Raw genomic sequence first — 24,510 nt, forward strand, 5'->3', positions numbered from 1 at the left:
TGGGCATAACCAGATCTTTATTTTACCAGAAGGGACAGGCAGTGGGGCAGTGCAGCATCCAAGCCCCAGACCGGACATGCAGCATCCACATGCAGGAACACAGGCTGGGGCAGGGCGAGGGGTGGGGGACCAGGACCACAGGACACCCGCAGCGTCCCTGCGGGGATGCTGGGGCCCTGGGCTCTTCTGCCTCCTCTGAAGCAAGGAGACAGAGGACCGGGCTGCTTCCCCACAGCTGGAGCCTGATCATTTCTGGCCAGGAAGCAAGCCGGCACGAGCAGGGAAGGATTCCGGCCAGCCTACGGCACTCGATTCTGTGCAGGGCTGGCACAGCTCTGCCCACTGGAAGGGCCCGGCCTGATACTCAGGGCAGCACAGCCCTAGTAGGAAGGGGGTCTGTACATTTTCTATTCCCCAGAAGGGCTGGATCCTGATCCCAGAAAGGCTTAGCAGAGTTGGGACCAAGCCCCACTCCAGGGAAGGGGATTCCCTGAGCACGAGCAGGGGCCTCCTAAGGCAGTAGTAAACCGAGGGAGCTGCTCTACACAGGAGGCCTCGCCTCTGTGCCCGTGGGCGCGGGAGAGAGAGGTGAGGTACGAGAGCAGGCCTGGGGCTGGGCAGGGGTTGGCAGAGGGCGATGGCCCTGGGCCTGCAGCCACAGCTACTTGGGCCCAGAAGGGCTGGAGTGGGCGAGGCTGGGGACTTCCTGGGGGCAGGTTTTGGGCTGGGAAGACCAGGCCAGGAGAAGACAGGGTGGCCGTCATCCCCAGAATCCCTGCACCCATGCTGAAGCTCTGGCTGGGGCCATGGGGCGGCGGGGGATGGAGAGAAGCACAGAAAACTTCAAGGCACCAGGATTCTCGGGAGCAGCAGGGCCACCCCCACAGACAGACAAGACAGTGATTGTAATAAACATCTTCAATTTAAACTACATGATGTGTGTAGAGGGTGCGAGGAGAGAGGGAGAGAAAAAGACAGACAAAGGAAGAGACGAACAGGAGATGAGGGTGCAAGAGACAAACCAGACAGTTGTGGCAGTGAAAGCGAGGCTGTGGGATGGAGGAGAAGAGGCGGGAGACAGACAGAGACAGAGGGGAAGGGAAGACAGCCAGAGGCCTGAACACGCAGTGCTTCTGGTCCCTACAGAATAAGGCACCAGAGTCAGTGACGTTCCCGTTGTCCCTGTGGTATTAAAACGGGTGCTGAAGGTGGGGGCGGTGGCTGCTGAAGGGTGTGGGCCGATGAGACCTCACACCTGTGCACCGGTGGCCTTCTTGATCAGCGGTATCTGCAAGGATGGGAGATGCCATGAGGCCTTGGCTTCAGGGCCCCCACCACTCTGCCCAGGCAACCCACCGCAGACAGCGAGACACCCACCTTAGACAGGTCCACGCCCGTCAGGGCGTGCACAGAGGCGGGCAGCTCGGCCAGCAGTCGGTTCACTTCCGATGTCACCTTGCTGTTGTCCCCACTGAGGACCACAATCTCATCGACTTTGGTCAGTGGGGCGGCAATTTTGGCAGCAATCTAGGAGGCAGGGTGGGAGGAGAGCTGGTTGCCACTCGGACTCCATCCACCTGCCCCATCCAGCATCTCTCCCTCCTGTTTCCACCTCACCCCACCCCAACGCAGCCTGGGCGGCCCTTATTTGCAATAAAGGTCAGATGGTCCCCTGGGTTAGGGATGAGCCTAGGCCTGTTGTAGAGTTCTTCCCCATGCCGCTGAGTACTTCCCCATTTGACCCTCCCAGCCATCCTGTCGCTGTGTCACTGACAAGGCCCAGAGAAGTCCGGCACTTGCCCAGCCAGTCCCAGCCTTGGGTGGGAGCCTTACCCGGGGCAGGGCGTCCAACACCAAGGCCATCTTGGCTGCATCTCCGTATTTCTGGTAGGCCTCAGCCTTGAGTTTCATCCGCTCAGCCTCTGCCTTGCCCCTTGCCTCAATGACTGCCGCCTCTGCCTCCCCGATTTTGCGGATCTTCTCTGCTTCTGCCTGAGCCAGGAGGACCTGCTTCACCCTGGGGGAGTTCGGGCGGGCAGGGTCAGTGGGAAGTGCCAGGGGTCCCTTAAGCCTTGCCTGGGGGCCAGCGAACCCTCAAGTCCCCCACTTTGGCAGGTGTCAGGGGTGAGGGACCCATGAGGGCAGTGCCCTGGCCTTCTGGCTCTGGCCTGGAAGAGGGCACTGGCTCCAAGAGGCCAGATTGGAGAGGGGACCTACCTGGGTGCCCTCTGTGCCAAGCACCACATCAGGCCCTTAAACCTCTAGCACCTAATTCAGTCTTCCTAACAACAATCCCATGGGGCAGGCAGGTTAACCCTACTTCCCAGTGAGGAAGCAGGCGTGGGGGCCTCCAAGCTTGGCCAGGAGTGGAGGGGGTGCCCAGGTGGCAGAGGAGCCAGACTAAAGCGGGGGCCCCCAGCAGCACCTACTTCTCGCCCTCTGCGATCTGCTGTATGCGGTGGGCCTCGGCCTCGGCGGGGCAGCGCACCGTGGCGATGAGTTCCTTGTCGGTGCGCAGGATCTCCTGCGCCTCCACAGCAATCTGCTTCTTACGCTGCACGACCTCGATCTCAATCTCTTCCTGCCGGATCTTCTGCTGTTCACGTGCCCCTTGCAGCTCATAAGCCAGCTGGGCCTCAGCCGTCTGTGGCAGGGGAGGGTGGTCAGCACGTCAGAGGCTGGCCGCCACAGTCCTGGGCCTTGAGCCCCAACCCCAGGACGCCCGACAGCTTCTCACCTTGATGTTGACCTCCTCGCTGAAGGCCGACTTCTGCAGCTCGAAGGCTCGCTTGGAGTCGGCGATCTTGGTGTCAGCCATGAACTTCACGTCCAGCATCTCCTTCTTGCACTCGGCTTCCTGGGAGCAGGAGGGGCAGGTGCTGAGGGTCCCCCTGAGTAACCGGGGTTTCCACCGCCCCTGAGCTCCCTCATCCTCGAGGCTGGGAAGGCAAGCCCACATACCCGGATGCCTGCGTCCCGTTCGGCCTCGGCTACCCCGATGTCAGCATCTCTCTGGACCACAGCAGTCTGTGTCTTGCCCAGGGAGCTCAGATAGTCCACTTTGTCATACACGTCCTGGGGAGGGAAGGGGAAGTCGTCCCTGGGAATAGTCAGAGGCATAAAGGGGCCCCTCCTGCCAAGCTCCCGCGCCACGCATGAATGGACACGGGGGCCACAGCCTTCCCGCCACACTGCACCTTGATGGTGAAGCTGAGAATCTCGATGCCCATGCGGCCGACATCAGGGGCTGCCACCTCCCGCACCAGCTTGGCAAACTGGTCCCGGTCCTGATAAATCTGCTCCACTGTCAGAGTCCCTGGGGGCAGAAGGATCGTGGGCTGGCTCCCCAGGGGCCCAGCCAGCTTGGGAAAGAGAGGAGCCGGCCAGGGAGAGGTCTGAGTGTAGACAGGGGTCACACGGTCTGTGCTGGGTCTTTCTAGGTTTCTTTCTATCTGGCTGTGCTGGGTCTTCCCTGTAGCATGTGGGATCTTTAGCGGCAGCATGTGAACTCTTAAGTTGTAGCATGTGGGATCTAGTTCCCTGACCAGGGATCGAATCTGGGCTCCCTGCCTCGGGAGCGCAGTCTTGGCCACTGGACCACCTGGGGAAGTCCCTGGTGGGTTTCTTCTAACACTGAGTCTCCTCCTGCAGGGTCTGGGCAGGATGAGGCAAAGTGCCCCAAGCAGCACTAGGTGCCTGACCTGACTGGCAGTCAGTCACTCAGCCCCACCTCCATGCTCTCTTCTTCACTCGAGTCTCCTGATATTTTGAAAGGAAATACATGACGGAAAACCTGTCAGCTTTTCTGCTAGAAGCCTCTCAGTGGGACTGACAGGCCCGCCTGTCCAAGGCCCCCTCTCCCCTCCCTGGCCTTGGCTCAGGGATGCTGTGTGGCTCCTCGCAGGTGGCAGAGGAAGAGGGGTCCCTGGGCCAGGCAGGGCCTCACCGAGGATGGAGCGCAGGTGTCCCTCCAGTGTCTGCAGAACGACGTTCTTGATGTCTTGCACGCTCTTGCCTAGGAACTGCTCACAGGCCACAGCCAGGAGCTCCTTCTCGGTCATGATCTTCACCTGCCGGTAGTCACAGAGAAGTCTGAGCCAGGCTGGAGGCAGGCAGACGGAGGCCCCAGACCCAGGAGGATGGTGGCAGTTGGTACCCCTCCCCTCCTTTTTAGGACCTGGAGGCCTCAGGGGGAAGGGGGTGGTGGTGGGAGGGGGTGGGGTCTGCTGAGGCCTCCAGCAGGGAGAAAACACGAGGAACTCATATTGAGAAATTTCACTTTCACTGGCAGCCCCAGGCTCTGCCAGGGCCTCTCCCCTGGACATTCTGGGCTCCTCCCCACCACCAACCCCTCCAGTCCACTCTTGGCCCCTCAGCCTGCAGGTCTCTGCAAAAAGGAGAATGAGCAATAGGGGTGCAGACAGACAGACTAGGAAAGAGAGCCAGGAGAGGGCAGAAGACAGGTCTGCGGTCCATCACCAGGGGAAGGCATCCTCTTCTTTCTTCCCCAAGGCACCAAGCCAACCACTCCTGCACCAGGGGCCTTTGAGATGGCTGAACCTGCCCTGTGAGGACCTCTGGAGAGCAGGAAGCCCCTCGCCCAGTCACCAGGCTGGGAATATAATGCAGCTCTGACTCCAGAGCCCAGAGCTCCCTGGCCTCATGTGGCCTCGCCCTCTGGTCCCCACCCTGCAGCCCCCTACCCAGGGGTCAGGGGAGGCCCGGGTTCTGGGGCTTGGCATTTCTGACGCCTGCAAAGAACGGGGAGGGGTTAGTGACACAGGAGCCCCGGCACTGCTTCTGTCCTCCGCTGGCCCTCTGGGGAAAGAAGGGTGTCTTGTTAGTCCTGCTGGGTGGCCGAGAGGCTGAGTGCAAGTTCCAGTGGCGACGACCCTCTCTGGGAAGGGGGATGGGCATGGGTGGGGCCGCTGGAGAGAGACTGCCCCTGGCTGCCGGCCTCTCCTCGTTCCCACCCCAAAACCCAGCGTGGGGACGAGGCAGCTCAACGGACATGCGCGGGGCTGCTGAGTTACTATACCTGGGCGACACCCGTCACAGTTAAAGCTACCCCCTCGGCCGTCTCTACGTCCTCACAGCGGGGCTGCAACGTCATAATCTCTAGGGAAATCCTGCCAAGAAATGCAAAACAGGGGCCATGGGTCTGGGGGCCCAGGGCCTGGGGTGTGGGGAAAGACTTTGACATCTCACTGCGCCGGCTGGGACGGGCCAGGGGGGTCCTGCTGCAGGAGACGGAGGGGGTGGGCTCTCCAAGGGGTCGGAGCTGAGAGTGTGTGAGGAGAGGGGTGGGAAGGCAGGGCCAGGGTGCAGATGGCTCAGTGGAAGGAGTGTCGTGTGCCACCCACGTGCACGTGTGTCCTCTGCTCACATCAGCCTGGCTGGAAGAGCGGGAGAGGAAGTAGGAGTTGTCAGGGGTGGTCTGGACCGGGGGGCTGGGGGTAGTGTGGGCAAGAGTCTTGGCGTGGCCATGTGTGTCCTGGAACAGCACATAAGTGCTGGTCCTCCAGGCTATATTTGTAGGTACCATCTGACCATCCCCCAGAGGCATTTGCCTGTTCCCTGGGCATGCTCAGCACCCCAGAGTGCCCTGGAGGCTGCTGAGAAAGCTGCCTTGTACCTGGCATGCTGGGAGTATGCCTACTGCTGGGTCAAGATGGAGGTGATCCTGTGTTTGCCCCACCCCACCAGGGGAGCCCTGCTGGGTCCCTCTACCTGGCACCAGGCCAAGGCTGGAAGCCTGCTCTCTGGGATTGGGGCCAGATGCGGCCAGTGGAGGAAAAGGCTGGGGCATGCTAGAGCTTTGGGGCCAAGGAGGGTTCTGCCCAGATGACCTGAGTCTTCAAGGGTTCACATCACCCAGTTGAAAAGGGATCTGGGTATTAGCTATTTCAAGTGGAGTGTGGGCTTGGAGGGAGACGAGGCTGCTAGGTGGGGTGTCGAGGGAGGCCTGGCCCCTACATATCCCACTCAAAGGGGCTCTGGGCTTCTTCTCTGCCCTGAAGCCTGCCCTTCCACAGTGATGAGTGGTGGGTGTGATAGGGACAGTCTTCTTCCCCATTAAGGATATGAGGTTGGGTGAGGCAGGGTGTGGGGGTGCTGGGTTTTGCCTGAGAAGCTGAAGGACAATTTCATGGAAGGGTGGAGGATGAGTAAGGTGACATGTAGGTCTCTTCTGGCCTGGGGACCCGCCAACATGCAGGCTCTGAGGGGCAGGGGCTTTCTGATGTCCATCGCTGCCTCACTGCCTCCGCTGTGCCTGGAGCTGACAAGACGCTCAGCGGGGAGCTGGCAAATGGACCAATGAAGATGGGAACCTGTGCTGCTAAATGCCATGGCTCAGGAAAGGGTTTCATCTCTAGGGCTGTTTGGCGGTGAGGAGGGAGACAGCAGGTCGCTTGCTTTCCCAGGTGAGATCAAGTCTGTGATACAGATGGCGTTCCTCGAGCACTTCTTTTCTGAAAATCCCAAAGCGAGCACCCTCACATTGCTTTACTTGCCTTTCTAATATTCCTACAAGGCTCAGGGAGGGCTTGATTCTCCCCCTTTCGCATATGGGGAAGCTGAAGTCTGGTGACAGAGAGCTGCTCAAAGGCCTCTCGAAAGAGAATAAGGGGCAGGGAATGGCCATGGCTCTTTTTGCTCAGGCCTGTCAAGGAGGTTGGAAGCGGTCAAGGGGTGAGATGAACTATGTTCACTCCCCAGGGGGACCCGTTCTTCTGGTGCATCAGGGAGGAGGGTGTTGGCCTGGAGAAGACGCAGGACACAGAGCTCTGTGATACCTGAGGACTAGGACTCCCACAGGAATCTTTAGGATAGACCCCTCCCGACCTGGATAGCCCACCTCTGTCACAAAAGGGCCTGTGTCTTCTTCTCCCGCCTCAGCTTACTCTCAATGTAGGCTTCGCGTCCAAAGACACCCCCTGGCAGACTTGGGCAGAGCTCCCAGAAGCCTTCACTCTCTCTCCCCACTCGCAGCCCCCCATGAGCTGGGACAAGGGAGTGGGGGACCCTAGAGGCTCCACGCGGCCACCCAGAGCAGTGGTGGTGGGAGCAGAGGGCAGGGAGGCGCGCTCTCAGGAAAAGGGAGTCCATCTGGAGTCTGCCAGGCCCCCGCAGGGCAGGAAGAGAGGAGGTTAGACACAGAGGAGGAAGCAGGCGGGTTATTACCTGTGCAACCCCTGTTACGAATAGCGGGACCCCCTCCGACGTCTCAATATTCTCACAGCGACACAGGATGGTCATAACCTCCAGAGACAGTCTGAGGAGCAGCCGGGGGGGAGGGAGGGAGAGGTAGGGACAGGAAGGGAAGGAGGGGACACAGCAAACACACACAGTGGTTACCAGACAAGCACCGATGCCTGAGGCCTGGGGGGTGGGGGTGGGGTCGCTCTCAAAACTTCAGCTCCCATTCCCCACTGCCAGCTTGGCTCGGCCGTAGGGGACCAGAGACACCCCTGCGCTGGCCTGAGGCCTCTGGGTCTCTTCTCCAGCCCCCACACCTTTCCAGCCAGAAGCTGCTGGGCTGGAGGTAAAGCCTGCTGATGCCCTGAGCCCATGACCTGAGGTTGGGAGGTTGCCTGTGCGCAGGGCACCAGAGCTACCCACCGCCTCACTTTTCCAGGAGATTCCTGGCACAGTCTGGCTGGCAGCCTGAGCTCCATGCTCCAGATGGAGGCAAGCCTGTGTTTCCAGAAACGGGTGGGGGTGGGGGAGGCCACTCTGGGGGTTCATGAGCCACAGCAAATACCGAATCCTGCTCAGGGCACAAACCCTCAAGGCCTGTGCTACTTATCCCTAAGAAGGCAATTTAGGGCCAGAAGAGTCTAAAGCAATTTTTGGATTTTCTGATTTGCGGTGGTGGGATGTGTCAAGGAAGGCTGGGACGGGGGGGAAGTGTGTGCACCCCTGCCAATATTCACAGGGACAACTGGGAGTCACTCACTTCCAGAGTTGGGCACGGGCAGAGTCATGGCAAAGAAAAGGTGCGTGGAAGCTACCTGGGCCTCCCTGGGGCAGGGTGTGTGCCCGTGTGTGCTGGGTGCCGGACCAGGCAGAGGCCAGCCTGTGGACAGCGCAGAAGGTTTCCTTAAACCAGAGGGAGGGAGGGCAGAGGCTGAGGTGAAGGAGCAGAAGCAAGTGGAGTGGGGGGATTGGGAGCAGGAGGCAACGTGGGTCCCCCCACTCTCCAGCCATGCGCATGTACACAGGTTGACTGCCTTCCAGCCCCTCCCTAACAGCACCCTCAGGCTGAGAGGACAGCAGACCCAGCTCAGACAGGCACCCATCAAGCTCTCTTTGGGGAAGGAGAGGGAGACAGGAAAGAGGGGGAGGGTGGGGGAGGGGAGGACAGAGGGAGGGAGGGAGACAGGAAAGGGGGAGGGAGGGGGAGGTGGGGGGGAAGAGGGAGGAGGGGATGGAGAGGAGGGAGGGAGACTGGAAAGAGAGAGGGAGGGTGGGGGGAGGGGGAGTAGGGGAGGGGGTAGGAGGAGGAGGGGATGGGGAGGAGGGAGGGAGACAGGAAAGAGGGAGGGAGGGGGGAGGAGGGAGAGGGAGGAGGGGATGGGGAGGAGGGAGGGAGACAGGAAAGAGGGAGGGAGAGGGGAGGGGACAGGGAGGAGGGGATGGGGAGGAGGGAGGGAGACAGGAAAGAGGGAGGGAGAGGGGGAGGGGGACAGGGAGGAGGGGATGGGGAGGAGGGAGGGAGACAGGAAAGAGGGAGGGAGAGGGGGAGGGGGACAGGGAGGAGGGGATGGGGAGGAGGGAGGGAGACAGGAAAGAGGGAGGGAGAGGGGGAGGGGGACAGGGAGGAGGGGATGGGGAGGAGGGAGGGAGACAGGAAAGAGGGAGGGAGAGGGGGAGGGGGACAGGGAGGAGGGGATGGGGAGGAGGGAGGGAGACAGGAAAGAGGGGGAGAGAGGGAAGGAGACAGGAGAGGGGGAAGGCGGGGAGGAGGAGAAAGGGGGAGGGGAGGGAGACTGGAAAGAGGGGGGAGAGAAAAGGAGGGGAGAGGGGAGGGGGAGGAGGGGAGGAAGTGGGGAGGAGGGAGGGAGACAGGAAAGAGGGAGAGAGGGTGGGGGAGGAAGGGGAGGGGGGAGAGGGAGGAGAGGATGGGGAGGAGGGAGGGAGACAGGAAAGGGGGAGGGTGGAAGGGAAGAGGAAGAAGGGGATGGAGAGGAGGGAGGGAGACAGGAAAGAGAGGGAGGGAGGGGAGGAGAGAGGGAAGGAGATAGGAAAGGGGGAGGGTGGGGAGGAGGAGGAAGGGGGAGGGGAGGGAGACTGGAAAGAGGGGGGAGAGAAAAGGAGGGGGAGGGGGGAGGAGGGGGAGAAAGTGGGGAGGAGGGAGGCTGCAGCTCAGATGCCAGAAGTGGAGGAACAGCTCAGGTCAGGGAGAGACAGCTACCCCCATCGGGGCCTCAGGACAAGACAGGGCATGGCAGCAAAGGACAGCGGGAGAGACCTCACTGAGTCTGAAGAAGAACAGCTGACACTGAGGGCAGGTGACATGGAGGATGGCTGTGGAAAGGACCTCAAATGGAAGGCTGGGTTAGAAACCTAGACCTCCACTCTGACCTAGGAAGCGCCTGCCGGTCTCAGGGAAACAAGGGTCCCCGCTGGGGGAGACGCCCCTGCAGCAGACTAGGGGACAGGGAAGGGGCTGCCCCAGGAACCCAAGAGTGGGCCCTGCCTGCGGGCCCAGAGGGAGATGCTGAGCCAGGGTGTGGGAGAGCCACCCTGAGGGTGAGGCATAAGGCCCCCACCCCTCACCTTCAAACCTGCAGTCAGAGAAGCTGGGCCCTGCTGTCTTGGGGCTCTGCTCCCAGGAGCAGGAAGGGGGAGGGGACCAACCACGGTGTGGAGAAAGGGCCTCTGGGGTGTCAGCGGACGCCTGGCAGGACAGGTCTCGGGGCAAGCGGATACTCTCTAGGCCCGGCTGTACGTCTAGGGGTTTGGACGAGACACTCTGCTGTCCCAGGACTGTGTGGCGGGTGTGGGGTGGGAGGTGACAGTGTCTCTGGAGAGGGAACCCATGGCTCCTGTCAGGCCAGCTGGCCCCCTCAGGAGTCTTAGGATCCTGAGAGGATCTTGTGACCACTACTAATTGCTTTCTGAACACTTTTGACCTTGGGCCAGAAGAGTTTCCCAAGATCCCTCAACTGAGGCAGGGCTAAGAGAGGGGAGAGATAGGCAGTGGAGGGGGTTAGGAGAGATAAGTGAAGTTAAATCGTTGTGACATGCTTCCCATGCCCCTGACTTCAGCCAACACCCTCAGACTCCCTGCCGCCATGGGGCGTCTCTCTGCCAACTGGGATACAGGGGGATTTCCACTGGAATCTCCACTGCTTCCCCTTCACAGGACCCCCACCCCTGCCAATGGGCCTGCGCTTTCATAGCTCTGCTGTCTGTGTCGCCTGGTTCCTGGCCTGGAAGAATCTGGGCCCCTCCCCGATCTCCCATAATCAGGAAGGGGTTGCTGGTGGGGAGGTGGCCGGCCAGCCTCATCTCCTCCCAGGTGGGCAGTGAGGGGGCAGGAGAGGCCTGGGCCCGAGTCTAGCCCTGCCCCGGGCTCTGGGAAAGCCAGCAGGCAGAGCCTGAGCTGAAATCTCCTTTCCCCTTCTGAGTCTCTCCAGACTGATGGAGGAGGTCCAGACCCATCTTGCCCAGCCCCGGTGCCAATTCCTTAGATCCGTATCCCTTGTCTTTAATACAGAGAGCCCCTTCAGGCTATAACCATCCTCTGCCATTTAGCCCCTGCCTGCATTGTCCCAGGATCTGCACAGGGCAGGGGTCTCTTCAAGTCTTTCCTCCTTCCTAGGACCACTCCAAACAGGTGTGTTATTAAGGGTTCATGAATAATTCTGAGCTAGAATCAGGGCGTTAGGGTTCTGCCTGAATTGCCTGGGGCAGAAGTGATGCTTTCACTGGAAAAAAGCACACCCACCAAGGAAGAGCTGCTCACAGACAGCCCTCCTGCCTCCCCATGTAACCCCCTCCACCTGCCTCTTAGGAGGTCCCCCCAACTAGAGTGGAATGCAGCAAGTGGTAGATGCTCTAGCTCAAGTGGCATGAAGGGGGTTAAGGATGGAGACCCTCTTCTCCCCTGCCCACCAGGATGCCCGATTGCCAGCCCCCAGGCCCTTACCTCTGAGTGTCGGAGATACACCACCAAGCCCAGGCCCAGCCGCCAAACACATACTGTTTATAGTCGGAACCACAACAGCCCCCTGGAGAGCAAAGCAAACCGTGGCTGGTCAGTTAGTCCTTGGGTATGTCTACCCTCCAACGCCTCCATCAGTAACGCTGGGCCTTAGCCTGCTCTGACACTTGACAACTCCCACCACTAGGCACCAGGGGTGGAGGTTACAGATAAATGGGAGACAGGCCCTTAAGGTCTTGGGATCTAGTTTGGTAGACAGGCAATTTGCATAGAAATGAGGGGAGCCAATGAGTGGTTCAGAATGTATGTGCTTTCAGAGAACAAAGTCAGTGGGCAAGAGTGAACAGGGACACGTCCATCTTTGATTCAACCATCCGTTCAGCAAACAAGTACTTTTCTGTGCTAGGGAAACAGAGATCAAGGTACAGCTCCTCTCTTAAAAGCGGTGGGACTCGGAGGAGTGACCTTTTCCTGAGCTGATGGTTGTACCATGCGACTGGCCCATTACCAGGATGGGATCAGTCCCAGAGGGGATGCAGGTGGAAGGCTAATACAAGGGAGTCTACGAACCAAGAGGTGGGATGGGGGTGGGGGTGGCACGCTCAGCAGACCTCTCAGTGAGACTGGTTCCCAGGGGTTCAGAGTGAATGGGAGTGGATGGGGAAGACGGCAAGACCTCAAAACAGAAGCCAACTCATGGTACCAAATGGAAAAGTGAAAGGGAAAAGGCCTAAAAAGGAAATGACTCCTGGAAACTATGTATCAACTAAATAGCCCCGTTGAATCTGGCCACCACCCAGATTCACCTCCTGGAGGAGCTCCGCACAACCTCTATACAGAAATGAGAAAAATCAGTTCTTGAAATTCTTGTTGTGAACCCTCCTGCTGATGCCAAAATTAATCAACAAGTTCATGAAAACTTAGTAAAAGGAAGAAGGGCTGTTCCCTGGCAGAAACAGATGATTCAAAGGAAATGTAACATGTAACAGGGAGGAAAAAGCCAGTGGGCGTCATTGTTTCTGCATTCATAAACTTGGGTTTTCAGGAAAGTCTAGGGTGGGTGCCTCCCAAGGTCAAAGGTCAGGGGTAGTTTTGTGTAGCTGGGTTAGTGTCTCTGAGCCCTCATGGGACACTGACCTCAGGGGACAAAGCCGGGCAGCGGGGCAGAGGGCAGACTGCAGAGTATTGTAGGGACTGGGCCAAGCAGGGGTGTTGTGTGTATGTGCCTGAGTGATGGGGAAGTCATTTAAGCTAAGAAGCCACACTTGTATTTGCATTTTAGAAACCCCACTTTGCGCAAGGAGAAAGATACCTGGGTCAGGGAGGCTGGGGAGAAGCAGCCTCTTGCAGTGACCCAGGCCACACACAGTGGCTGACGTTGGGGGATAACTTCTAGAGTAGTCTTATCCAAGAGAACGTCCTTCTGGGATTGAAATGTTCCCCAGCTGTGCTGTGCAACAAAGCAGCCACTCGGGACATGTGCTATTGAGCACTGGAAATCTGGCTGGTATAACCGAGAAAATGAATTTTAATTAACTTAAATTAACCTGTGGCTCACGGCTACCATATTGGACAGTGTAGGCCTAGAGCCAGGGTTTGGGTTGGTGGTCAGGCCAACAACCAGAGACAATAGAATCATGAACCGGAGAGAAGTTTTAGATAGCTGGAGGGACCACCTGACGCGAACAGCCGACTCACTGGAAAAGACCCTGATGCTGGGAAAGACTGAGGGCAGGAGGACAAGGGGGCGACAGAAGATGAGATGGTTGGCTGGCATCACCGACTCGATGGATATGAATTTCCAATAGTGAAGGGCAGGGAAGCCTGGCGTGCTGCAGTCCACGGGGTTGGAAGGAGTTGGACACAATTTAGTGACTGAACAACAAAGGAACAAAGATCCCACAAGTGTGGCAGGACTGCCAAGATAGACAGCTGGCAAATGATACTGCCCACCGGGCAGCCCACCCTGTCTCCTGGGTCTGCCCTGTGCATGGTGTACAAGCAGCTGAGCCTGAGGTCCAGGGAGCTGGGAGCATCCCTGCAGTGTGAACAGGGTCGGGAACAGGTTGCAGGTCTCTGGAAACACCTGTTCACAGGACTGCTGCTCAAGGTAAGCCACTGCAGGCTGCTCTGTCCTGGGGATGGGGTGAGAGGAGACTCTGAGGACCAGCAGTCAACTTGAAACCAAAACCATCTCGGGATCCAGTGAAACTGGAAAAGGATCAAAAACCACAGCTTGTTCCACTTCTTCTGGCCTGGTGGGAGCTGGGGCACAGTGGCACAGCTTTCTCCAACCAACCCAGGGCACTTCTCAGGGTGCAGGGAGAAGAGACGTGTAGTGGTGTAGTGTAGTGGTGGCAGGGTGGGATGGAGGCGAGAGAGCCAAGGGTGGGAATCCACGCTTTGAAGTGAAAAGTGAAGCATTAGTCACTCAGTTGTTTCTGACTCTGTGCGACCCCGTGGACTGTCAGGCTCCCCTGTCCATGGGATTCTCCAGGCAAGAATACTGGAGGGGTAGCCATTTTTTTTTTTTTACCTTTAACTTATTCTTTGACCTTGGGAGCAGGCTGCCACAGCTCAGGCTGGGCCTTGGCCAAGGGTAACATGGCCAGGTTCCCAGGGGTAGCAACAGGAAGCTGGGGCTGCCTGGCTGCCCCACCCCCAGCAGCCTCCTCCCCTGGAAGGGATCTTCCTCCCAGCTTCCTGGTCACCCTGGGGGCCACTCCGAAGAGAGGACTCTTAGGTGACCCTTCCTTGACCTCCCCAGTTCTTAGTGTCTCTAGACTTGGAGACAACCCTCCTAATTTTATCTCACTTCTTCTAACCCAACGTACTTTCCTTTGCTCTGTCCTCAACCAAGTTGAAGAGTCACAAAATATCCTGTCATAAATTCCGCCTCACTCTTAGCCCTCCCCCAACACAAGTGCCTGTCTGCCCCCTCAGGAACGCTTCCTTTCTTCCTGCCCCTCTTCCACTCTTTCATTCCTACTAGTCAAGAAGACCTACAACTCTACTCTACAAGGCAGATTTTTTTTTTTTTTTTGGTCACGCTGCAGGGCTTATGGGATTTCAGTTCCCCAACCAGGACTGAACTGGGCAGTGAACATGCTGAATCCTAACCACTGGACCATCAGGGAACTCTCACACAAGGGGGATTTTTTTTTTTTAAACATTTTATCAATTTATTTGGCTGCACCAGGTCTTAGTTTCAGCATGTAGGATCTTTCGTTGCGGCATGTGAACTGTGAACTCCTAGTTGCAGCATGTGGGACCTAGTTCTCTGACCAGGGATTGAACCTGGGCCCTCTGCGTTGGGAACACTGAGTCTTAGCCACTGGACCACGAGGGAAGTCCCACAAGGGGGATTTTTTGAGCCAAAATCCCCCCTTAGTAGTCTGGCAAAGCCTGAATGTTCATAAATGCATAAAATAAGATACATAAGAAACAAATATTTAAAGTTATATATGTGTGCTATGTGATACATAGTAACATGTATAATGTTATTAAATAATAAGATCTTGTGGTAGATTAATAACTGGCTTAATTTCAAAGTAGCAATGAGCATAAATGATTTTTACCATACCTGCAACAAAGGCAGTATGGTAGGAAAATATCTGCTAATTCTATCATGGATTGTTGCCGACATTAATAATCGTAGGAAGCACTAACTTTCAGTTAAAGTGAAAGTGAAGTTGCTCAGTCGTGTCCAACTCTTTGCGACCCCATGGACTGTAGCCCACCAGGCTCCTCCATCCATGGGATTCTCCAGGCAAGAATACTAGAGTGGGTTGCCATTTCCTTCTCCAGGGGATCTTCCCGACCCAGAGATCGAACCCGGGTCTCCCACGTTGTAGGCAGACGCTTTACCGTCTGAGCCACCAGGGAAGTCTACACTTTCAGTTAAAGTAAGTGTAAATAAAAATGTACCACTTTCCTCTTATCAAATGCAAAGACCTCTAAATTCTATCCACAAACTCCAGGCTAAGAGAAAGGTATATGGTGTTTGGATTCCCCCAAAGTAGAAACAGAGAAAAAAATTGTGCATTACAGAATGAAGGAGGCAGGATAGACAAGAAAAACCTCCAGACTTTTCAAGTGGAAAAGATGATCATGATACGTATCAACATCCTCCTTCTGAAAGTAGGCTGCATGAGATGGCCCTGGACTTAGAAGGGAAAGTGAAAGTCGCTCAGTCGTCTTTGCGATCCCATGGACTATATAGTCCATGGAGTTCTCCAGGTCAGAATCCTGGAGTGAGTAGCCATTCCCTTCTCCAGGGGATCTTTCCAACCCAGGGATCGAACCCAGGTCTCCCACACAGCAGGAAGATTCTTAACCAGCTGAGCCACCATGGAAGCCACCTGGACTTAGATGCAGGTCCAATTAATGGGGTGTAGGGAACAGGACTGGAAGTCCACATGCCAGCGAAAGCCACAGTGCAGTTCGATCATCTCACATTCCAAGATACTACTATGCTGGGCATCATCTCTCTCTCTTCTCTTCCACCCTCCCTTGACTTCAGCTCTCTTAATTCTCAGTGTGGCCTCCTCTCCGCACCCCTAAAATGGCTTCGAAGTTAGCACTGCCTTGGCCTCTGGCTAGAGTACCCTGGCAACTTGGGAGGCACAGAGCAGCCCGTCTTAGGGGTTCTTTTTGCCCCTCAGTTTCAGGATCGCCACAAAGACAAAACTGGAGCTCTTTCTCCTTGGCCCAGAGTCTGGGCTTCTAGAGAGAAATCCGACAAGTAAAAAACAAGTGTGATGTAGATTCAGGTTTCTAAAAACCTTTAGGAGTAGAGGCTGGGAGACTGGCCCAAGTCTGAGAGAGGAGCAAGTTTGGTCAGTGCTCTCTGGGGGTCTCCCTGGTGACCCCAAGGCTATCTTCTCTGGTTTTCAGGGAAGTGAAAGATTTTTTTTTTTTTTTGGCTGTGCCACAGGGCTTGCAGGATCTTAGTTCCCCGACCAGGGATCAACCCCCCAGGCCCCTGCAGTGAAACCAAAGAGTCCAAACCACTGGACTGCCAGGGAAGTCCCAGGGAAGTGAAGGATCTTAATTTCCCCACAGTAGGGTCCTAGTCAGAGAGATTGACGATTTCCTGTCCCAGGGCAGAGACTGACTTTAAGATTCAAACTGAAACAAAGTTCATGAAAGTTCCCAATGGATTCATCCCAGGTCTCAAAGTGGGTGGCAATAAGCCCAGGTCGGGCCCACCCTCTTCTGCTCAGTTCTGCAGCTGGCCCTAACAACTCTCTGCACAGGTGGAGAATCCATACTGACAGTGGCAAGTAGGATATGAGCGTTTCCTGCAGCTACAGGCCTCCACGCTGTCGGGAAAACACGGGCTTCTCCCCAGCACCCGCGCCATTGGCTGCACAAACTGGTGGCTTGAAAGGCTTCTGCCACTTCCCAAGACACCCAAACACACAATTTAAATAGCAGCCTTATGGCACTATCTCTCTCCCTACCCCAACATTGCGGAGCCCCCATCCCGCCTAAGCGCAACAGAAATTCTGGAGTCTGCAGCATTTTGCAACCAGAGCAACACAGCCCGGAGCCAGGTTTCTCAACCTGTAGAGGCCGCACCCGCGTCTACGGGGCGGGCAGTGCCAGTAAAGCCCGGCAAGCCTCAGCCTGCTCGGAATTAACGGATCTGTGCCCAGAACCCAAGGATCCAGGTCCACCGCCCCTCCCCAGACAGGCACCTGCGACCCACCCACCCCTCGTTCCGGGCGCTGGCATCCAGCCAGACTGTGTTCCCGGAACCCCAAGGCTTCGGCTCGGGATCCTCTAGGCCACAGGGGAGACCCTGCCCAAAGGAGGCGGCGGAGAAAGGAAAGGAGGGAATAAACACGGGCAAACACGCAGAGCACGGAGGTGGGGGGAGCGCCTGGCCGGTGCCCTAGGGCGCGGAGCACGGAGAGTGGGGGTCCCTCCTGGAAGGGTCTCCGGAGCTACCGTAAGCTCAGGCCCCACCCCCGGCATTGCCCCCGCCCCCCTACCCCCCGCCCAACCCTCAGAGCCCTTCCTCGGCCTGGCCCCTCTCCCGCCCTCCCAAGCACAGCCCCCGCCCCAAACACCCTCCCGGCGCCGGGCGTTCCAGATCCACCTCCCTCGGGGCCCCCTCACCTGAAACCACCAGCGCCTCGTTGGGCCCCACCGTGTGACAATTGCCCATGGCGCCTGCAGGACGGAGGGGCCCCCCGGAGGTCGCGGAGACCTGGACAGCAGCCTCCGGCCCGCCCGCACAGCCGGCCTCGCCCTGCCTGTCGGGCCACCCCCAGCGGCCGCCCGCCCGCCCGCACCCCTCCGCGGCCGCAGCGCCGCCGGAAGTGTGGCGGCGGAGGGCGGGGCCGGCGCGGCCTGCTAGGCGGTCGGCGCGCTACCCGTAGAGTCAACACGCTTTATTGCACGGGCTAGACATCGCGTACCCTCGACTCCCACGGGGCGCCTGAATAACCACCGTCCTGCCCTTTCTCACCTTCCACCTCCCAGCTCCCACCTTACAGCGGTCGGCCCTGGAGCCAGCCCGCTGGGGGTTCCAATTTCAGCCCCTGCGCTTACCAGCCGGGAGACCTTGGGCGAGTCCCTTATCTGGCCGAGTCCCTCACCTGGCTGCTAATGCAAAAAGGGGATAATGAAACTACTTAGCTACAGGGTCGAAAAGGGCCCAGCTGAATAATCCTCAGTGTTGGCAGTGCATCCGATTACAAATTCCCAGGCCCTATTCAGGGGCTGATCTGCATGCCTGAGGGTAGGGCCTGGAAATACGAAATCCAAATTCCTGAGAAGCCGCAGCAGATACACTACGCCCCACCTCTCAATCTGGGGTTACCGTTCCTCTCAGGGAGAAGTAATCACCCTTTATTTCCTTCCACCAGGAAACGAGCTGTCCAGGACATACCTTGAAAACCCCAGAAAGTAACCATGGAGGCAAAAATGGCAACTCTGTCCTTGCCCAGTGCATGGCCCGGCACACAGCTAAGGTTTTAAAGGCCCACCAGGTGCCCTGGAAAGCTTCCCGGTCTGTGTGTGTGTGTGTGGGTGGGGGGGTGGGGGGAGGGGCGGTTAGCAAGCCTGAGGCTCAAGTTCAGCTTTAACCGGAATTCGGCACGTGACCGTAGATCTGTCTGTTGAACTCTGAGGGCTGGGGTAGAGTTCGGAAACCGTGGGCTCCTCGGGGTGGGGGCTGCTCGGAGAGGATGGAGTCCCCGGGTCCTCAGGCTGGGAATCTTCATCAGATTCGGCATCCTCCCCAGGCCCAAGCCCTGCTAGCTTCCTGCTGGCCTCCCACAGCCGGTGAGCTGCTCGGTCGTCTCTGGCGGCTGGGGGCACTTCCTCCACGTGGCAGTTGGCGAAGTACCTCCCGCTGAGGGGCTCAATGCCTTCCTGCAGAGCGCAGTACAGGGGTGTCTGGGCACCCCCTCGCGGTGCCCGGAGCACCAGCCAAGCCAGGGGGCGCAAAAGTGGGCGGAGCCATCCAGGAACGTGGCGCAGGAAGAGCTCCGAGTTCACTGGCCCTGTGGACGGGAGGAAATGAAGCAAGCAGGGAAGACGACCGTGGTTGAGGGTCTAGGGTAAGAGGCAAGCACAGGACTACAAAGGAGTGGGAAAAAGAGTCCGGTCCCAGGGAAGCCAAGGTCGGATTAACCAGGTAGTACTTAGGGACCTGATAAGCTGACCTCACTCGTTTCTAACAGCAAGCCGCTTCTTGTCCATCCAAGCTCTTTACACATCCTCATCTTCCAGATATTGCTCATGCTGTGTCCCTGACTGCTCAGTCACTTCAGTCATGTTCGACTCTTTTCGACCCTATGGACTTCTCCCATGGGATTCTTCAGGCAAGAAACTAGCCTGGAACAATCTGTCCCTCTCCATCTTTTTTTCTAGCTCATCTTTTTTTCCTGTTCCTTTGTGTTTTGTTTATCTTTTGGCCTCCCCCAGTGGCATGTGGGATCTTAGTTCCCCAAACCAGGAATCAAACCCTCATCCCCTGCATTGGAAACATGAGGAGTCCTAACCATTGGACTGCCAGGAAAGTCCTCCTATTCCTTTGTTTAACCAGCAAACATTTATGAACACCTACAATAGACCAGCCACTGCTTTGGATATTAGAGATATGGAGTCTAATAATGGCTAGCTATAATTATTATATCACTATTATAATTTTAATGAGGCTTAGGTAATGATTGTCTAATATTTGGTATAGTATTATGGGTCAGGCAGATCTTGTTATCCGGCAACTTGTTCCCTAAGGCAGGGATGGGTCTTCAGTTCAGTTCAGTTGCTCAGTCGTCTCCGACTCTTTGCGACCCCATGGACTGCAGCACGCCAGGCCTCCCTGTCCATCACCAACTCTGGGAGTTTACTCAAACTCATGTCCATTGAGTCAGTGATGCCATCCAACCATCTCATCCTCTGTCGTCCCCTTATCCTCCTGCCTTCAATCTTTCCCAGCACCAGGGTCTTTTCCAGTGAGTCAATTCTTCGAATCAGGTGGCCAGAGTATTGGCGTTTCAGCTTCAACGTCAGTCCTTCCAATGTACATTCAGGACTGATTTCCTTTAGGATGGACTGGTTGGATTTCCTTGCAGTCCAAGGGACTCTCAAGAATCTTCTCCAACACCTCAGGGATGGGTCTTACTAATTAGTAAAATCACTCAGACTGTAAGAATGCTTCCAGTGGACCCCTAGACCCTGGATGATCCAGCCTATCTCTATACCTCATCTCTTGCCACATTCCCTTCCTCACTCTGTTCCAGCCACAGCAGGCTCTCTGTTCTTTCTTAAACACACCAGGCTCTTCTGCCTCAGGACCTTTGCACTTGGTATTTACTCTGTTCTTTTACTCTTCTCCCTAGAATGCCTCATAGGTCATTCATTTCCTTCAAGCTTCTACTCAAATGTCACCTTTTCAGTTACATCTTCCTTGACTGCCATAGATAAACATAGCATCCCCTGTCATTTCTTTTTTCTTTTTCTTTTGCCAACTCTGTCATTTCTTAGTCCCCTTTCCCTGTCTTATCTTTCCCTGCAGCACTGTATTTTTTTTATTTTTTCCTGCAGCACTTTAAACACCACCTGTCATTGTATATATTTATTAGCTGTCTCCTTCTGTAAAGTAGAATGTAAACTCTACAAGGATGAGGTCTTTGTTTTGCTCACTGCTACATTCCCTGTGTCTAGATTAATGCCTGGAACATAGTAGGTACTCAGTAAATGCTTCCTGAATGAGTAATTATTAGCTAACATCATCAGTTCAGTCATGCAGATGGCTCCTTGGGGTAAGAACCTAGGCCTTCCTCATTGCCATGCCTTACCCAGCCATCAGCATCTGTGCTTGTGGTGTGAGACAAGCTCAGACAAGAATAGCCTGGCTTCAAGATCAGCAAGGAACGGGCCTCTCCCTGGACCAGGCTTCCTTCCTGCTCTGAGATTCTGTGGCTCAGTGAGAGGCTGGGGGAGCAGGGGAAGGGGCGAGGATGGGAGAGGGGTAATAAGAATGAAGCAGAGCAGCCAGAGAGCCGAACCTCACCTGGGTGGGCTGCATAGCAGGTGACGCCAGTGCCCTCAAGCTGAGTGGCAAGCTCCCTGGCGAACAACACGTTGGCCAGCTTACTGTTGGCATATGCCCGCAGCTCCTGCTGCCAGCCCACCACTGGGTGGTCCAGGCGTGTGAAGTCGAGGCGGCCTCTGCGGTGGGCAGCAGAGGAGACCACCACCACACGGCTGGGGGCGCTCGTCTTGAGCCGGGGCAGCAGCAGGTGAGTCAGCAGGAAGGGGCCGATGTGGTTCACACGCAACAGCAGGTTAAAGGGCTCCCGGGTCCGGCCGCAGGAACTGATCCCTGGGGTAGGGGCTAGGTGTGAGCAACTGCTCCAGAGGGATTCTCGGAGGCCTCAGCATCCCCCAGGTGAGATGGTGGTAGGGGGCATCCTTCCCACATGTTTACCAGTCCCTCGGCCAAGCCTGCCTGGAAGGGTCGGCTGGCTGCCCCTGGCACCCTCCCACCCCTCCGCAGGTTGGCTTCCCTCACCGGCATTGTGGATGAGGATGTCCAGCCGTGGCTCAGAGCTCAGGAAGGCAGTGGCAAAGGCCCTCACGGAGGCCAGACTGGCCAAGTCCAAGGCCATGAAGATGACTTCATTGTTCCCACTCTCCTGTGGAGTGGCAAGAAGTGGCCTGTCATACACACCCTTCTCTTCTTCCTTCTCTCCAAGCACCAAATTCTGAGAGTTCAGCTCCTACTAACTCCTTCTACTAAGATCTTCCCCAGGCATTAGAATGTAGTGGATAAGTGTGTGGAGGCTGGATGCAAATCTTGACTTTGCTTATTACTAGAGTGATACCTCGGGCAAGATACTTAATCTTTCTGAGCCTTAGTTCTCTGTAAAATGGAAATAATAATATTACTGATAGAATTATTGTGAGGATTAAATGAGTTAATATATGTAAAATCTTTAGAACACTGCCTGGCATGTAGTCACCACTCTTTAGGCACTTGCTTTTTTTTTTGGTACTTGCTATTATTATTAATATTATCATACCCTCTGCCCATTATTGTTTACTCTAAAATCTACAACGGACTACTCACTGGTCTCCTCCAACCCGCTGTTACCCACTACAAACCAGGTGCCACACAGTCACTTAGGGGTTCATTCCCAAAGGTTATTCTGACAGTCCAGTCCCTGCTGAGGACACTTCATCGGATCTCTGTCCATTCTATGAAATCTGATCTCCTCAGTAGGGTCTATAAGGGCCCTTTGAACCTGGCCCTGGCTCAGAGAGTTCAGCCCCTTCCTTTTGCCTCTTCTCCCCATACTCCGTGCTCCGGCCTCATTAAACCTTTCAATCAGTTTCTCAGATCAGACCATTCATCTTGCCTCAGGGCCTCTGCATACGCTGTTCCCTCTGCTGTTCTCTTTCCAACTTTCATTAGAGTAACTTCCACTGATTCTTAAATGTCTTAGAACAGCAGTTACTTCCTTCAGATCTGGTGTCCCTTCGCTGTGTGACCAGAGCACCTGTGCACCCGCTTCTCCATTTGGAGAAGCGGGCTGCATTGTCCTTTAAGGGACTGGATACCCCCGCCCCAATGTCTCCAGCTACCCGGCTCTTTTCCGTCCTCTGTTCACCCTCCCGCCAGGCCCCGCCCTCCCCCGCCAGGCCCCGCCCTCCAAAGCCCCGCCCTCCCTCACCTGGCGGAGGTCGAACGCAGCCGCTTCGCCGCGCTCCCGGCTCCTGCAGGCCAGCACCACGCGCGCTCCTCGGCGCGCCAGCTCCAGTGCCGTCATCTTCCCGATGCCGCTGTTAGCACCTGAGGAGGGTGGGCGGGAGCGGAGCTGAGGCGTCGGGCCCCCGCCCCACCGTCCCGGCTCCCCGCCCCCTGCCCGCCCGCCAGCACTCACCCGTGACCACGGCCGTGCGGCCCCGCAGGCTGGCGAGGCCGCGGCACGGCGGGGCCTTCACCAGGTTGTAGTAGACAAGCACGTAGGCGCCCAGCAGCAGCCCCACGCCCAGCAGCAGCGCCTCCATGCCGGCCGCACCTCCGGGCTCCCGCCCAGGCCCGGAGCCGCCTGGATCGCCGCCCGGGGGGCTGCGGGCTCTCCCCGCACCGGCCTGGAAGGGCGCCTGGAGCTCTTCGGCTTGGCGAAGGCGGAGGCGGAGGCGGGCGGCAGACAGGGCAGGGATATGTGTGCGTGCGTGTGTGCGTGGGCCCTGGGAGCGCCCCCTAGGCGTGCGTCTGCGTCCTCGGGGTGTGCGCTGGTGTGAAAACCTAGGTGCCTATGTGCGTTTGCGCCTGGGAGCGCCCTCTAGGTATGTACACGCACCTCTAGTGAAGGTGCTAGTCTTTTTGGTATGTGATGTGCCCATGGATCCTGTGATCGTCCTTTAGGTTGTGTGCGTGACTCTGGATCCTGTGTGAGCGCGCCCGTGTGAACACCTTGTAGGTGTGTGAGTTTGTGGGCTTCGAGCCCCTCCAGGTGTGTGCATGCATCTGTATTCTGTCAGTGTGTGCATGAATGACCGTCTTCGCGTGTACCTGTACTCTGTGCTGGGCTCTGTTGCAGAAGACTTGCAGGAAGGGGCTTAGCAGACGGATGGGCTCTCTGGGTGTCAGTATGCAGCAGTCCTTCCCTTCTGGAGAGGGGTGGGCTCCTGAATGCTGCTGTGTCTGACAGTGAGTCTAGTCCTGGATTCTTTGCCCTCTGTGAACAAGTCCATCAGTTCCTTATCCTCTTATTTCAGCCCTCAGCTTCTAGGATCTTCTCAACCCAGGGATCGAACCCAGGTCTCCCACGTTGCAGGCGGATTCTTTACCAGCTGAGCCACGAGGTAACCCCTCAGCTTCTAGGATTCTTTACATTTCTTCCCATGGAGGTCAGAGAGGTGACACAGTGCATGCAGGGTGGCACCATCAGTTCAGGGCTGTCAGGATTCACTTATTATTCATTAGCTGTCTATCTTCTACCTCCTTGTACCCCACCAGACCCCTCCTTTATATATATATATATATATATATATATATATATATATATATATATATATATATATATATAATGTATTTGGCTGCACCGGGTCTTCTTAACTGCAGCACGTGGGATCTAGTTCCCTGAGCAGGGATTGGACCTGGGGCTCCTGCATTGGGAGTACAGTCTTAGCTGCTGGCCCACTAGGGAAGTCCTCCACCCCTCCATTTCCGAAGAGAAGCAGGAAGAGTGTAAAATCTGTCCTCTGATCTTCAGGAGGAAATTTGTCTCTGGAATGATTCTGACAGGTGGGAGAAATAGGTAAAGAGGCTTCATTACTGAATAGAAGTGATTATGATGGCTGAGTGGGTGGGGACAGCTAGGGCGGCATGGGTAAGGGTATTATTTCTGGCCAGGTGACTTGCCAGGAGAAAGGAGAAATCCAGTCCAATTTAGCACCTGTTGTTTGGCACTCACAGCATGCCCAGCAGTGCAGGTAGCCTTGGAAATACCGAGCAGAACAATGTTTCTGCCCTTAAGGAGTTCACAAGGCCCATCGGGGGAGGAGGAGGAGAGTGGTGGAGGCAAAGCTAGACGGGTGGGTGGCAGCCAGGGTCAGACCTCAGATTCCAGCGGTTTCCTGTTTAGTTGCACCATGGATTCAGCGTTCATGTGTCCATACTGTGGGATGAGACTTGGGATGGAATATGAGTGAAATAAATGGATGTGCTCTCCACCCCCACCAAAACAAAATCCTGACATGCAAACAGGTACCACGCACTCTTAACAGCGCTGGCATGCATACGCACAGCTGTGTTCTCTAAGCATGAGATGGTTTTCAGGAAAAACTTGGCAGATAAAGTTTCTTAA

General features: G+C 56.5%; 2 protein-coding genes and 1 non-coding gene across 7 annotated transcripts; all 3 read right to left on the reverse strand.

Moving 5' to 3' along the window:
• On the reverse strand, positions 1-18,156 carry FLOT2 (flotillin 2). Of its 5 annotated transcripts, none has more exons than XM_059878240.1 (11): positions 18,075-18,156; positions 11,159-11,240; positions 5,039-5,129; positions 3,947-4,070; positions 3,198-3,316; positions 2,962-3,075; positions 2,738-2,857; positions 2,430-2,644; positions 1,834-2,017; positions 1,378-1,527; positions 1-1,288 (listed from the first exon to the last, which is right to left on the reverse strand). In XM_059878240.1, exons 1-11 carry the CDS (start codon positions 18,097-18,099, stop codon positions 1,250-1,252), a joined length of 1,263 nt encoding a protein of 420 aa, XP_059734223.1. In that variant the 5' UTR covers positions 18,100-18,156; the 3' UTR covers positions 1-1,249. The 5 variants fall into 5 exon arrangements, with proteins under 5 accessions (XP_059734223.1, XP_024836195.1, XP_059734224.1 ...); XM_024980427.2 differs by lacking the exons at positions 5,039-5,129; positions 18,075-18,156 and adding exons at positions 7,186-7,276; positions 17,300-17,452; NM_001035466.2 differs by lacking the exon at positions 18,075-18,156 and adding an exon at positions 17,300-17,426 and having other exon boundaries at positions 782-1,288.
• MIR12059 (microRNA mir-12059) lies at positions 1,530-1,609 on the reverse strand. The gene has a single exon (NR_162435.1). It is a non-coding gene; the product is annotated as a microRNA mir-12059 (primary transcript).
• DHRS13 (dehydrogenase/reductase 13) lies at positions 17,991-22,876 on the reverse strand. The gene is made up of 5 exons (NM_001075687.1): positions 22,579-22,876; positions 22,369-22,487; positions 21,207-21,330; positions 20,706-21,017; positions 17,991-18,690 (listed from the first exon to the last, which is right to left on the reverse strand). Exons 1-5 carry the CDS (start codon positions 22,703-22,705, stop codon positions 18,239-18,241), a joined length of 1,134 nt encoding a protein of 377 aa, NP_001069155.1. The 5' UTR covers positions 22,706-22,876; the 3' UTR covers positions 17,991-18,238.
• Between the last annotated feature and the right edge of the window lie 1,634 nt (positions 22,877-24,510).

This window comes from Bos taurus, chromosome 19 (assembly GCF_002263795.3).
Source record: "Bos taurus isolate L1 Dominette 01449 registration number 42190680 breed Hereford chromosome 19, ARS-UCD2.0, whole genome shotgun sequence".
Classification (NCBI taxonomy): domain Eukaryota; kingdom Metazoa; phylum Chordata; class Mammalia; order Artiodactyla; family Bovidae; genus Bos; species Bos taurus.

Coding starts and splice junctions, on each gene's coding strand:
- FLOT2 (XM_024980427.2), bottom strand. CDS start 17,348: ATGGGCAATTGTCACACGGTGGGGCCCAACGAGGCGCTGGTGGTTTCA. Junction 7,277..11,158: donor TGTATCTCCGACACTCAGAG/GTAAGGGCCTGG, acceptor GCTGCTCCTCAG/ACTGTCTCTGGAGGTTATGA. Junction 1,289..1,377: donor CGGGCGTGGACCTGTCTAAG/GTGGGTGTCTCG, acceptor CCATCCTTGCAG/ATACCGCTGATCAAGAAGGC.
- DHRS13 (NM_001075687.1), bottom strand. CDS start 22,705: ATGGAGGCGCTGCTGCTGGGCGTGGGGCTGCTGCTGGGCGCCTACGTG. Junction 21,331..22,368: donor CTGCGTTCGACCTCCGCCAG/GTGAGGGAGGGC, acceptor GCCACTCCACAG/GAGAGTGGGAACAATGAAGT. Junction 18,691..20,705: donor CTGCTATGCAGCCCACCCAG/GTGAGGTTCGGC, acceptor TCCCGTCCACAG/GGCCAGTGAACTCGGAGCTC.